This window comes from Eutrigla gurnardus (genome assembly GCF_963514095.1).
Source record: "Eutrigla gurnardus genome assembly, chromosome: 14".
NCBI classification, from domain to species: Eukaryota; Metazoa; Chordata; class Actinopteri; order Perciformes; family Triglidae; genus Eutrigla; species Eutrigla gurnardus.
In genome coordinates this window covers 5,282,170-5,294,408 of record NC_139937.1, presented here as the reverse complement: position 1 = coordinate 5,294,408, position 12,239 = coordinate 5,282,170, and the positions used below count along the sequence as shown (strand labels likewise).

The window sequence follows — 12,239 nt, the reverse complement described above, 5'->3', positions numbered from 1 at the left end:
TTTAACCATTTACAGCATCTGTTTGGGCCCCTTAAATTACATTTATTACAGTATTTCACAATTGTTCACACTACTTATCTGCATTAGACTCTGCCTTTCCTTCTTTACACTCTGATGTCAATTACACATCACCTCGTTGTGAAAACACTACACACAATGTTCAGTTGTTGCACACTTCTCAATAAGATCTCAAAGCATCAACCTTCAACACACAAACACTCAAATCTCTAAACATGCAGGTCTGTGAGCCGTTTCTAATCAGGACTGCAGCATAAAAGTGTCTTCAGCCTCCGTTTTGTTTGGTGAACAATAGAGAACTTTTAAGAGAGACAACCTGAGAAGGAGAGGAGGAAGAGTGGGAGGAGGAGGAGGAGGAGGATGAGGAGGAAGAGGAGCACAAGGAGGAGATGGATAAGGAGGAGGAAGAGGAGGACGAAGAGGAGGACAAGAGGAGGAAGAGGAGAGCAAGGGGGAGGACAAGGAGGAGGAAGATGAGGACAAGAAGGAGGAGGTGGAGGAAGAGGAGGGAAGGGAGGACAAGGAGGAGGCCAAGAAGGAGGAGGGAGAGGAAGATGAGGACAAGGAGGAAGAAGAGGGGGACAAGGAGGAGGAGGGAGAGCAAGAGGAGGAAGATGAGGACAAGGAGGAGGAAGAGGAGGACAAGGAGGAGAAAGTAGAGGAAGAGGCGGAAGACAAGGAGGAGGAAGAGGACAAGGAGGCCAACCAACAGGATGCCTAATTCATTTTTGTGACGGGGGGCAGACGGGTTTACAGTACTGTACGGTTCTCTGTGAACTGAAATAAAACTATTCGTGCTGCATGTTTGTTTTATGTTTGACGATGAGACAACAAGGCCAACACTGAGACATTTTACAAAAGGAGAAATGGCTCCTTCTCCAGAGTCATCGTCATTCATACGGTCTGTTCCATTTCTATGATTGTGTTTTCAATGTTGCACGTCATTGTGCAGCAAATGCTTGGTTGTGTACTCAATGGTATGTGTGTGTCGTTTGAGAATCTGTCTGTGTAGCAAATGAGTTCCATTTAGTGAACAGTTAAGAGATTTGATGGAAGAGCCGTCTTGCAAAGGGCGTGTCAGGCTGAGCATGTTGTGTGTGAGGCTTCCAGTTTTGTGGCTGCAGTTTTGAGAACGCTGTTATTGTTTTGAGAAACGTGTGTTAACAATTGTGAAAAAGTGTAATTAGAACACACTAATGATCCCACAGCGGTCTGTGTTGCATGTGAGCTCCCAGAAGGAGATAGAGGATCTGAGGACAGAGACTGTGAAAAAAGTCATACAAGCAAACTTACAGTACATTAACAGCCAGCAGATGAATGACTGAATGACACGAGACACAGACAACAGATTCATTTTTTATCTCTTCAGAGTCCAAAACATACTTTAAAGTCCAACAATGTGTATTGGACAATTCAACTAATCCTGGAAGGAGTGATCTTGTGATATACTGGCTATATTTAAAAGAAAAATTAAATATGGCTATCGTGTTATGAATAAATAGTTGATAATATCACATTTTTATCACATAATATACCATTACTTTTTTTTTTATAACCAACTATACTATGACTTTTTATGGCTACACAATGACTTTATTATGATAATCTACAATACTGTGACTTTATGACTCATTATTATTGACTATACTCTTTTTATTACATACTAGAAAATGACTTTTCATGATTTAGATTACTATAACTTATTGAATTAATTCTGCATGATTATTTATCATATACTTGACCTTATGACTTCCTATACTATAACTTTTTTAATGACTTCCCTTTTCTATGACATACTTTTACTTTCTTATATAATACCTTTTCATTACTTTAATGTCATACTACTGTCTTTTTTATGACATACGATTGTATGATTTTTTCCATTCTATTCTATGACTTATTTGACGAACTATATTGAAGTAACTTTTCTCCACTGTTATCTAGAAGACACTGAAGGGCGGACGGGGGAATGGGTTCTAGGTTGCAAACAAATCAATGTCCAATTAGCTGCATATCTTTAGATCTATTGATCCATGTATTCACATGCTCACCATTGCAGTGTGTAGACACCCTCAATGTTCGATTCTGTTTTCAGAGAAGAATAAACTCAAGCATGCCAGTCACGCTCTAACAATAGACGACCCGACGTGGTCAAAAAGTCCCGTCCTACACACCTGATCCTCATCAGCAGGCACTCATGACTTACTATACCACTATTCCTTTTAATTACAAAGTATTGACTACATGACTGTTTAAAGACATCCTATGACTTTTATGACTTTATACTATACCATGACTTCTCCTGACATACTACGATGGACTATCTATGAGGTCACAGATGACAATACCGATATTTTGGGAAATGGTTTGAGGTGTAAAAATGTATGACTGTAAAATAAATGTTTTACTAAATGTCGGTTGGCATAGAGACACGAACAATGATACAATAATAAAAAATGTCAATGTTGGCGAGTGTGAAGGTTGTGTTGAATCATGTTTGTGCAAAAGTGGCTTCTATTTTTATTCTTTATTCTTTTAAATTTTTTTGTTTTGATTTATTGATTAATCATTTAACCATGAAATATTGAAATAATTCCTTTGAAGGTTCCGTTTACAGAAATGACTTAAATGATTCAGCAATTCTCAAAATAATAATTAATACATTTCAAATAACTGATTGATTAATTGATTGATTGAGTCTGGAGAACAAAACAAAAAAAGAAGCTTGTGATAACACTCCTCACTGCCTGTGTGTATCCATTAGTCTAGTCGACAGAGGGATAGACCGCGACACTGGAGGATGTTGGGAAATTGGAAAGGACCACATCTGGACAAAAACGGCAAATGAAAAAAAAAACGTACCTATAACCACATGCTGCGCATTCGTCTCATTATGTTTTCCTATATGATTACAACTCGTAGCACTTCATGTTCTGACATAATTATGCACTTTTTGAAAACACTGCATGCTTTCTTTTAGAATTACTCTACAGATGATATCATAGGCATTGGAACCAACTCCATCTCTAATTTCTGCTAATAAGCATAATAATCTATCGCTGTGAGCCAACTGGCAAAGAACATGGAAAGCATCCAGAACAACGGGCACAATTATGTCTAAATAAGCAGGTATAAATGATGGATCAACAGATGGATGAATAAGCTGATAGCAATATAATAAATAAAAGCCTAAAATTGCAGAAGGTCTGGTGGTTTGGTAGAATGTGAGGAAGAGGTTATAAATACTATGAAGCATTTATTTCCATGGCAGTATGTCCAGAATTATATTATTGGGTATAGAAATGGCTTTTTCTATGCGTCTGCATGCATAAGCGTGTATATGTTACATCTCCTGTTGTGTTACCTGAAGGCCAAGTGGGTTGAGGCTGCTGTTCGTCCGGCAGCTAATTGGTCCGTCAGTCTGAATTTCCATGGCATAAAGCAGGTTCTCGTCACGGAAACGGGACGGCCAGCCGACCTGGAGCTCAGCATCCTGAACGCTGCTGGGACCAAAGTTATGGAGCTGGAGACGGAGAGAAAAACACATAAAGTCAGTATTGTGCTCTCTTCTCTCTTATTAGTAGGTCTCATGTGGCTGAGGCTATAATTAGGTTATCATAACTGATGATGATGTAACGAGGGATGATGACACAGGCCACCTGTGTTTTAGTGAAACTAATACTAATGCAGCCTTCAGTCACTGGGGATCGAAATACAAGACAAGAAAAACCTCCAGCATCACCTGACTCATCGTTCCATATCGGAATTAGGATAAATGAATTATGAGCTTAAATGAACCATCAATTCAATAAATCTTCATGTTTTACCCAGACATGTCTTCTCTCTCTCACACACACACACACACACACACACACACACACACACACACACACACACACACACACACACACACACACACACACACACACACACACACACACAGTCATTAACGCTAAAGCAAGTCATCCAAACAGGACATGATTCTGGCGCTGCAGGGCAGGAATTCTGCAACAGCAAAAGAAAAAAAAAAAAAGTCTGTCCTCTCTAACTAGAAGCAGCTGCCAACTGGGAAAAGCACCACAAATGAAAATCATTATCAGCTGCAGGACGGGCCAGACACGGCTGCACTGGGATTCAGTGAAGCAGCCGTCCCTTTAAAACAAAAGGAAATCACATGTGCGGTGCACGGATGCATACGTGCACATGCCCTTACTGTAAACTGTCGCCAGTGTGTCTGCCATCCTTCTATCTGCTTGTCTGTACCTCTGTTTGACCTTGTTTTCCTCTCAGTGAGAATTACTCATTACACTGTTTCCAGTTTGAAGAACAATTCCTCTTTCCCTTCCTCCCTTCCTTCCTTCCTTCCTCCTCCTTCCTCGCCTCGCTCCTTCCTTCTCCCTTTTCCCCTTCTGTTTTTCCCGCCTTCACAGCAGTAATTACTCCTGAGCTGCAGACCTTTGATCAGCCAGAGCCTGATCCTTTATAGAGCTACCGGTTTCCCTGTGTGTGTGTGTTGCCCCCCTCTTGCTGTTCCCTAATTTACAACTTCCAACACCTATTTTTCTGTTCTTTTCATCTTGCCAGTCTGTGACCGAGGCCTGCTTCATGACCAGCAACAACAAATCAACCCAGCCTTCTTCACCTCCTCATGTCTGAACACACCTCTACCGTCCTCCTCACATGAAAATGAGCAGTACGGTGGCGTTGGGGTGTACCTCGTAGATGTGTGTGACTTGGGGCCCCACGTCGTCCTCTTTGACAGGCTTCTCTTTGGGTTCCCAGCGTGGGAATGGCAGCACCACCTGAGAGGGATGGGACACCCTGAAGAGAGGAGAAACAGATTGGTGTCACATATATGCAACCAGAGGCTAAATGTAATACTGTTATTGGTCACTGTCAACAAGTGTATGGAGTTGGAAGCTATTTTTACACTGGGGTTGACTAGGATGGGTCAAGTCTAGTATGTGGAAGAAAATGACTTCATAGACTAATACCTATATCAACGTACTGTACCTGGGCAGTGAGTATTAGATAATAGACTACTACATCCTTTATCAGCTGCTGTGAGTTCATTACTGAGGTCCTAGTAAAAAGGTGGTGGACTACATTATGGTGTGTTTCACATTTACTTATGATACTGGCAAAAACTAATATTAAAAAACAAAAACGTAACTCCTGCAAAACGAATTCTGCCTCATTTGATGACAAAATTAAAAATGCTACATGGACACAGCCGAGTCAGGACACTCTCATAAAACAAACACGGGGACTTTTATGTCCTCGTATCTCTCATCCCAGGTTGTCCTCTGTTTGAATGTTCAGCTGACCACACCCAAACAAACCACGCAAGGCTCCAAGCTTTGAATCGTGTGTGTGTGTGTGTGTGTCAGTGGGGTATGGGCATCCCGTAACACGTCAAAGGCTCACAAGTATCCCATGTGCAACTGATTAGTCGGAATGTATTTCATGTGTTTTCATGCTGTTCTCCATCTGTGTATAAACATTCTCCACAAAGTCAAATATCACAAAAGGGGGCAGTAATATCATGCAAACACCACAACGTTTAGATTGAAACCAGAGCAAGTGTATCTTTGTAAAACAGAGACGGTCGCCACTATGTTCCACAGAAGACGGCGGGCTGCTGGACTCACCCACGTAAATCTAGTTGAGCTTTGGCAACGATGGACAGATTGAGACTGACCGGGTTGCTGTCCGAGTTATCTTTGTTGGAGCTGTGAAGAGATTGACAAAGGACTTCAGTTTAAATGTCAAACAAAACACACATCAAGCTGACTATTCCCAGCGTTTCTATGATGTTCAGCTAACTCCAAATAGCATTTCCCTCGCAGCGGACTTGGCCAACATTTAACCGTCTGTGCCTAATGATGTGATGGATATAAATCAATTCAATGAAGCAAACAGTGGACATGTTGTGTGGAGCCAGTCTCCTCTCTGGAGTTCCTCAGGGCCAACTGTCTTCTCCTGTCTCTGCGGTTAGCTTCATCAAACCACAGCGACGGGATCACGACACACACAGATCCTATTTACATGGCTCAGAAGACAAACAGCTCTTTGTGTGTGTTTGTGTGCGATTATGTGTCATGTTGGGGGGGGGAAGTGTGCGTGAGAGTTGGTGGGCGTGTCACCTGTGGATCTGGAGCTCAAAGCTGATCTTTGGTCCGGCATCATCCAGCCTTTGGACGGAAAACCTCAAACCAACAGACAGCTGGAGAAGAGAGAGAGAGAGAGAGAGAGAGAGAGAGAGAGAGAGAGAGAGAGAGAGAGAGAGAGAGAGAGAGAGAGGATTAAAACAATGTGACTGACATGACTGAGAGGAAAGAAAGACAGAAATAAATGCTGTACATCAGAGGACACATCATGTTTACAGTGACCAGTAGTAGACAATAAAATCCCTGTTAGCTCCCCCCCTCTGTTGATCCATAAGCAGCATCGGGTCTGTGTGTGTGTGTGTGTGTGTGTGTGTGTGTGTGTGTGTGACGACAGAAGGATTCTAATATCAGAGAGAATCCAGACCCGACACACTTAAAAGCCACGTTTAAGTTTCTTGTCCCTCACCAGTTTAAATCCGGTCTTCTAGGCTAACGTACGTGCACGAGTGAGCGAGCTCTGCTGAAAGACAGATTAACGTGGAGTCAAAGAGAGAGACGTGATGACAGTATGCAGACCAACGCTTCATGAGGCAGGCCTGCGGGGGAGGGGGGGTCAGGACAACAAAGTCAGGCAGGGAAGATCTAAAGAGACACCAAGTAAGTACGAGCCGGTCAAAGAGAAGACGTCACTCTATGATGATGAGCTGAACGGCCAACAACAGGCTGATGAGGTCAACGGTGTCTCTGAGAATTAGTCTTTGGGGCATCACTCCCCAACATGAAAGTACAAGTGTGTCCTTTAGAGAGCCCAGCTATGGTCAGCTTGAAATTATACTCGTTACAATGACTTTGATATTTTCAAGGTGGAGAAAAATCCTCAAAAACATCTACAGAAACATTCTCAAAGCAACCTTGCTGCAATTTTATTTCAAATCTAATGGCTTTATTAAACGTTTTTTCAACCCTACACAAGAGGGATAAAACTACAAGCTGTTGTTTGACACTCAAAATAGTTATCATGAGGACACTTACATATAGGGCAGTGTGATGTGGCTGAAATGAACGTCAATATGAAAAAAGAATAGGTTTCCAATATCAACATATGTTGATGATAATTATTATTATCATTATATATTATTATATGAAGCTCAGTCCATGAGGACGTGGCTGGTAGCTGGTGAGGTGCCAGTCCACCCGCTGGGTGCTGCCCGGTGCATTTCAGCTTCAAACTACTTTATTTAAATCTCTTCATACAATTGGTCATGTGACAAAGCTGTACTAATGTGTCCATTCTAGAAATACATTTATGGTCTGGAGTCAGTGTTCAGGATTACACCTACATGATGTATGATGTATGGAAATAATCACTTCTTTTTACTTTTACTCTCTTTATAAAGTTAAACACTAGAATGTACGGCGCCCCGGAGAAAAATAAATAGATAGAGGCCACGTTTTACTACATTGAGAGCACGAGATACAACTCGTTCCCACGTTTTAACTAATTTGTGGCCACGTTTAAATTAATTTGTTCCCACATTTTAATTAATTTGTGGCCACGAGTTATTTGTGTGCTCAAGATAGTTTGAAGACAGGACCACCGGCACTACAGGACCAGCCGTTCTACCTGTAACGTGTGCAGTGCACCTACTTTAAAACAGTAAGTTACCTTTATTATTAGCTTGCAAGGCAACAATTTAGATATATAATGTAAATCATCCTGACAGAGATAACCGGATGTACAGTGCTAATCTAATTATCATCTGCATGACCCAACGACACCCAAGGACATTAGCTAGGTTGTGTAGATGGGTAAAACCATTTTTCTCCGGATGGCGTGTGTGTGTGTGTGATATCTTAATTGTTTACGATACACAATATAATCATATCACCACAGTAGGATTCGGTCGAGAAATGATTATTTGAATTCTGGCTCATTAAGAAGAATGTTTGCTAAATTTACCCAAGCTCAATGAACTAAAATCAAGACAAAACAACAACACTGTAAACTGAGCAATAACGGCACAGAAATAATAATGCATAATAATAATTTTAAAAAGCACACGCACATATACTCCAGATCAACAATACACCCAACAAGTGCAACTTTCTTGTGTAATATTTGAGTTTTGGTGTTATTGTCGTTTTGTTTGTTTTTATTTCATTTCTTTATTTTTTCTGTCTAGACTTGAAATAACTGTACATATCGTGTTGTTTTCACCGATGTTGTCCTGTCTTGCATAAAAAAAAAAAAAAAAAAAGAGAAGCAAAAGTGAAACAGATGCTGGCAGGCAGACAGGCACGAAAACCCAGCGTTCCTGCAGGCGTGTACCTCCTACGCTGACCTGCCCAGCGAGCCACTACAGCTGTGTCATGTGGCACAACAAATGAACTCCAGCCATGAGAACGATTTGGTTGCACAATATAACTGCAGTCTGTATGTGGAAGTGTGTTCTGGAGCAGTTCATGGATTCCTGAACGTCCAGTGGGGCAAGGGGAGAGTTAAATATGGGAAACATCTGGACGACACACACACACACACACACACACACACACACACACACACTGGTGAACATGCGTTGTCCCTTCCACATGCCTTGTTATGCACCCCTCCCCCGACCGTGAAACATGACCACATAATTGATTGATCAGGATGCCGTGTGTCACCTTCCACAGCTCAAACGCATCTCTGCGCCGGCCTTGACACCTTTACAAAACCCCGTGATTCACATTAATACACACGCTTGATCACACGATCACTGGACCACATGTGACCCGCGATGTGGCACACAAACCTGCAGCGGCGTGGTCGAGTTTCATGTCGGAAAGGACCGCTCTTTACTTTACAAAGCCTTGACTTCCTGCATGTGTCATCCATTCCAGAGCTAAACGGATTATTAAACACTACACACACACACACTTACGCACACACACACTGAGTGTGAAGCACAGCCGAGGGAGCCACAGTGTGTGGAATGAGGGTCAAGGTGACGATCAGCAATCGCTGGAAACCATCAATCGGTGTGGATTAAGCGTGAGGAGTAACAGTCGTACCTTCTCAGCGGGAGGTTTGAACGAAAAAAAAAAAGAAAGTGTGCTTTTGTGCTTTCGTGTGTTTCAACTCACCTCTGTCCCGGCAACCATGGGGTTTCCCAGGTCACACACCACCATTCTGGACTCGTTGACCATCTTGTACTCGCAGTTCAGCTGGGACAAAGACTAGAGAGGAGAGGGGAGGGGAGGGAGAAAGAGGGGGTGAGATGATGAGGCAAAATAGAACGAGAGTGAGAAATAGAGAGCTCTGTTCATCAAGAAGGTAAATAGAGGAACAATGGAGGGACGTAAAACACAGGAGGAAGAGAAGGAGTGATGGATGCTCTGACAGTAACTACCTCATCAATCAAGCAGCCCCATTACACACTCATTAGCCCCTATTACACATGCAGGCAAACACACACACACACACACACACACACACACACACACACACACACACACACACACACACACACACACACACAGTTGACCCTATCCATTTCCGTGGTCACTAATGCAGCTTGTAAATCATAGTAGGGGTTTTTGGGCTGCTGATAGCCTCCTCTTAATGACTCCAAACAAACACACCAAGGAGACACAACAGGATGTGATGTCATACTGTAACTGCAGCCTCAAATAGCTCACTTCCTCATTCGTACGATCACTTATCACACACGTCATCCCAACGTCTATTTTCACTATAATAATCCACTATAAATATAATCCACTCAGCCGGCCCCCGACGTCCAACAAGCCGATTGCAGACAAATGTGTGTTTATTTACCTCCACCCTGCGCTCCACTCCAATATAGTCGGCCTCCGGTGGTATCAGCGTGTGGAGCTCGGTCTCGTAGGCTCCCTCTCCTCGGTTCACCACGGTGATGGTCAACATGACCAGATTGTCGTCTCCAATGACCAGCTCGGAGCGGTCCCTGTGTGTGTTATATTTTTTAAATAAGAGAGAGAACAGAGAAAATAAATCTTACACGTCATGTTGAGGACACAGATGACAAATAAAGCACTTTGATGCAGTTACGTGAAAGAATCTCCGACTCTTTGTCCTGTGTTTTTAAAAAAAAAACTAGTATATACGTTTTCAGGACTTTCACTCTGCTCTGCTGCATGGAACGTAATACTCCTGACCCACACAAACGTGTGTGTCAGTCAGGAGAGGGTGACAGGATGTTAGTACAACGCTGCCATGGAGATATCGTACAGCTGGAAACACTATGTAGAGTAGGCTAATTCCACACACACACACACACACACACACACACACACACACACACACACACACACACACACACACGCACGCACACACACACACACACACACACACACGCACACACACACACACGCACACACACACACACACACACACACACACACACACACACACACACACACAGGCACAAAATCACTCTCACACACACAACATAAGGTAAATGGAACTATAATGGGAGCAACTTCGGTGTAAACTTTGTTCATTGTGTGAGGAATAACAGACACACATTCTGTGTTTAGCTGTGTGTGTGTGTGTGTGTGTGTGTGTGTGTGTGTGTGTGTGTGTGTGTGTGTGTGTGTGTGCACGTGTGTTTAGAGGTTGAGGTCAGCATGTCAGTCTTACATGCTGGCAGAGAGCTGGAGGTCGGGGATACAGATGTTGTCGTCACCGCAGTCCAGGAGAATGTAGGCCTGAGAGGAAGAGGGAGGAGGAAATGGTTGAGGTACACTGGACATCATCATCAGACCAAACAGAAATAAACGTTAGGTGGGACATGCAAGGATGCAGGTGGTGTATACATAGACTCATACCATCCACATTAGAGTCGTACTATCCAGGTGTTGGACAAATAAGTTCTCCACTCTCTCTCTCTCTCTCTCTCTCTCTCTCTCTCTCTCTCTCTCAAAGAGCATGCAATGTGGTTCACATATTCTTTATCAGACTTGCTTGTTAGAAAAATAAATAGTTTGAAGTTGGTCCAGAGCTGAGTTTTTGATGTGCAGCAAGCCCTTTCTCCGTTTCTTTTGGACTGACCTGCACCCATTAAAACTGACTTATACTGATCTGACTGATTTGCTGAGTTCTTGATTGGCAAGACGGGTTGAGTTTACCAGCAATGATCCTGATCTACCCTTTAAAAAGGCAGCAGATTATATTTTGATGTGTCTGAGGGAAATTATTTCATCAAAAACTGTAATTTAACATCATGTTGGAGTCTATTCTCAAATTTGGCAGCATGTGTTCAGGGTTGGGCTTCGTCAAGTCATGGAAGTTTTATTTATTTGGGCCAATATCACAGAGCACAAATTTACCTCTAGGGGCTTTACAATCTATCAAGCATATGACAACCTTTATCCTGGTTCCTCAATTTAGGTTAAAGACAAACTCCCCCAAGGAGCCCTTTAACAGGGGAAATCCAAAAAACTCTGGAAGAGCAACAGAGGAGGAATCCCTCTTCCAAACATGCAGAAGATGGAACCGAAATAGCAAAAATCACAATATGGAAAATTAGAAAACCAACACCATACTATATACCTACAATCTGTATATTAACACTCACGTGCTCTTGAAGGAAGGTACTGCTGTAATGGTTGAGGACAGGTGGCAGGTTTTGGCCGTGAGTGGGCGGAGCTAAGCTGTAGTTCAGAGCCAATGAGATTGGGGTCAATTTGTCCCTGAAATCCTCCTCCTCCTGAAACAATGAAAGAAAGGTGAATGAATAAATACAAATTAGTATCTACAGCTAATGTAAGATATGCAGCATGCCAAAGCTCATGAATGTGCGTGTGTGTTGATTTGCTCACTCTCAGGTAAATGGTGTAGCTCAGACATGCACGTGGGTGGTTCTTCCCCAGTTTGAGGAGCCCCGTGCGCTGAGGCTGCTGGGTGTCCAGGAACAACACTCTCTTCACTCCGCCTCTGGTGCCTTTCAACCAGTCCAGCTGCAGCTCTGCTCTCAGGTCTGGACAGAAGGCAACGGTGAGATGAAAGCATGAGTGACAGTGAGAGTGAATGAGGCGATCCAGCCAATCAGACGCTCCTGTTCCACATGATCCAATCCCTTTATGGGAACA

At 42.8% G+C, this 12,239-nt stretch overlaps 1 protein-coding gene across 1 annotated transcript in view; it reads right to left on the bottom strand.

Moving 5' to 3' along the window:
• Nucleotides 1–12,239, bottom strand: part of itga8 (integrin, alpha 8) — a 39,627-nt gene that overhangs the window by 2,835 nt on the left and 24,553 nt on the right. The window contains exons 17-25 of the mRNA XM_084026190.1: nucleotides 11,970–12,127; nucleotides 11,726–11,857; nucleotides 10,789–10,856; nucleotides 9,946–10,093; nucleotides 9,252–9,344; nucleotides 6,165–6,244; nucleotides 5,670–5,750; nucleotides 4,734–4,839; nucleotides 3,383–3,541 (exon numbers count right to left, since the gene is read on the bottom strand). Of these exons, the coding sequence (XP_083882316.1) occupies nucleotides 3,383–3,541; nucleotides 4,734–4,839; nucleotides 5,670–5,750; nucleotides 6,165–6,244; nucleotides 9,252–9,344; nucleotides 9,946–10,093; nucleotides 10,789–10,856; nucleotides 11,726–11,857; nucleotides 11,970–12,127 (1,025 nt within the window). The remainder of the gene's footprint in view (nucleotides 1–3,382; nucleotides 3,542–4,733; nucleotides 4,840–5,669; nucleotides 5,751–6,164; nucleotides 6,245–9,251; nucleotides 9,345–9,945; nucleotides 10,094–10,788; nucleotides 10,857–11,725; nucleotides 11,858–11,969; nucleotides 12,128–12,239) is intronic.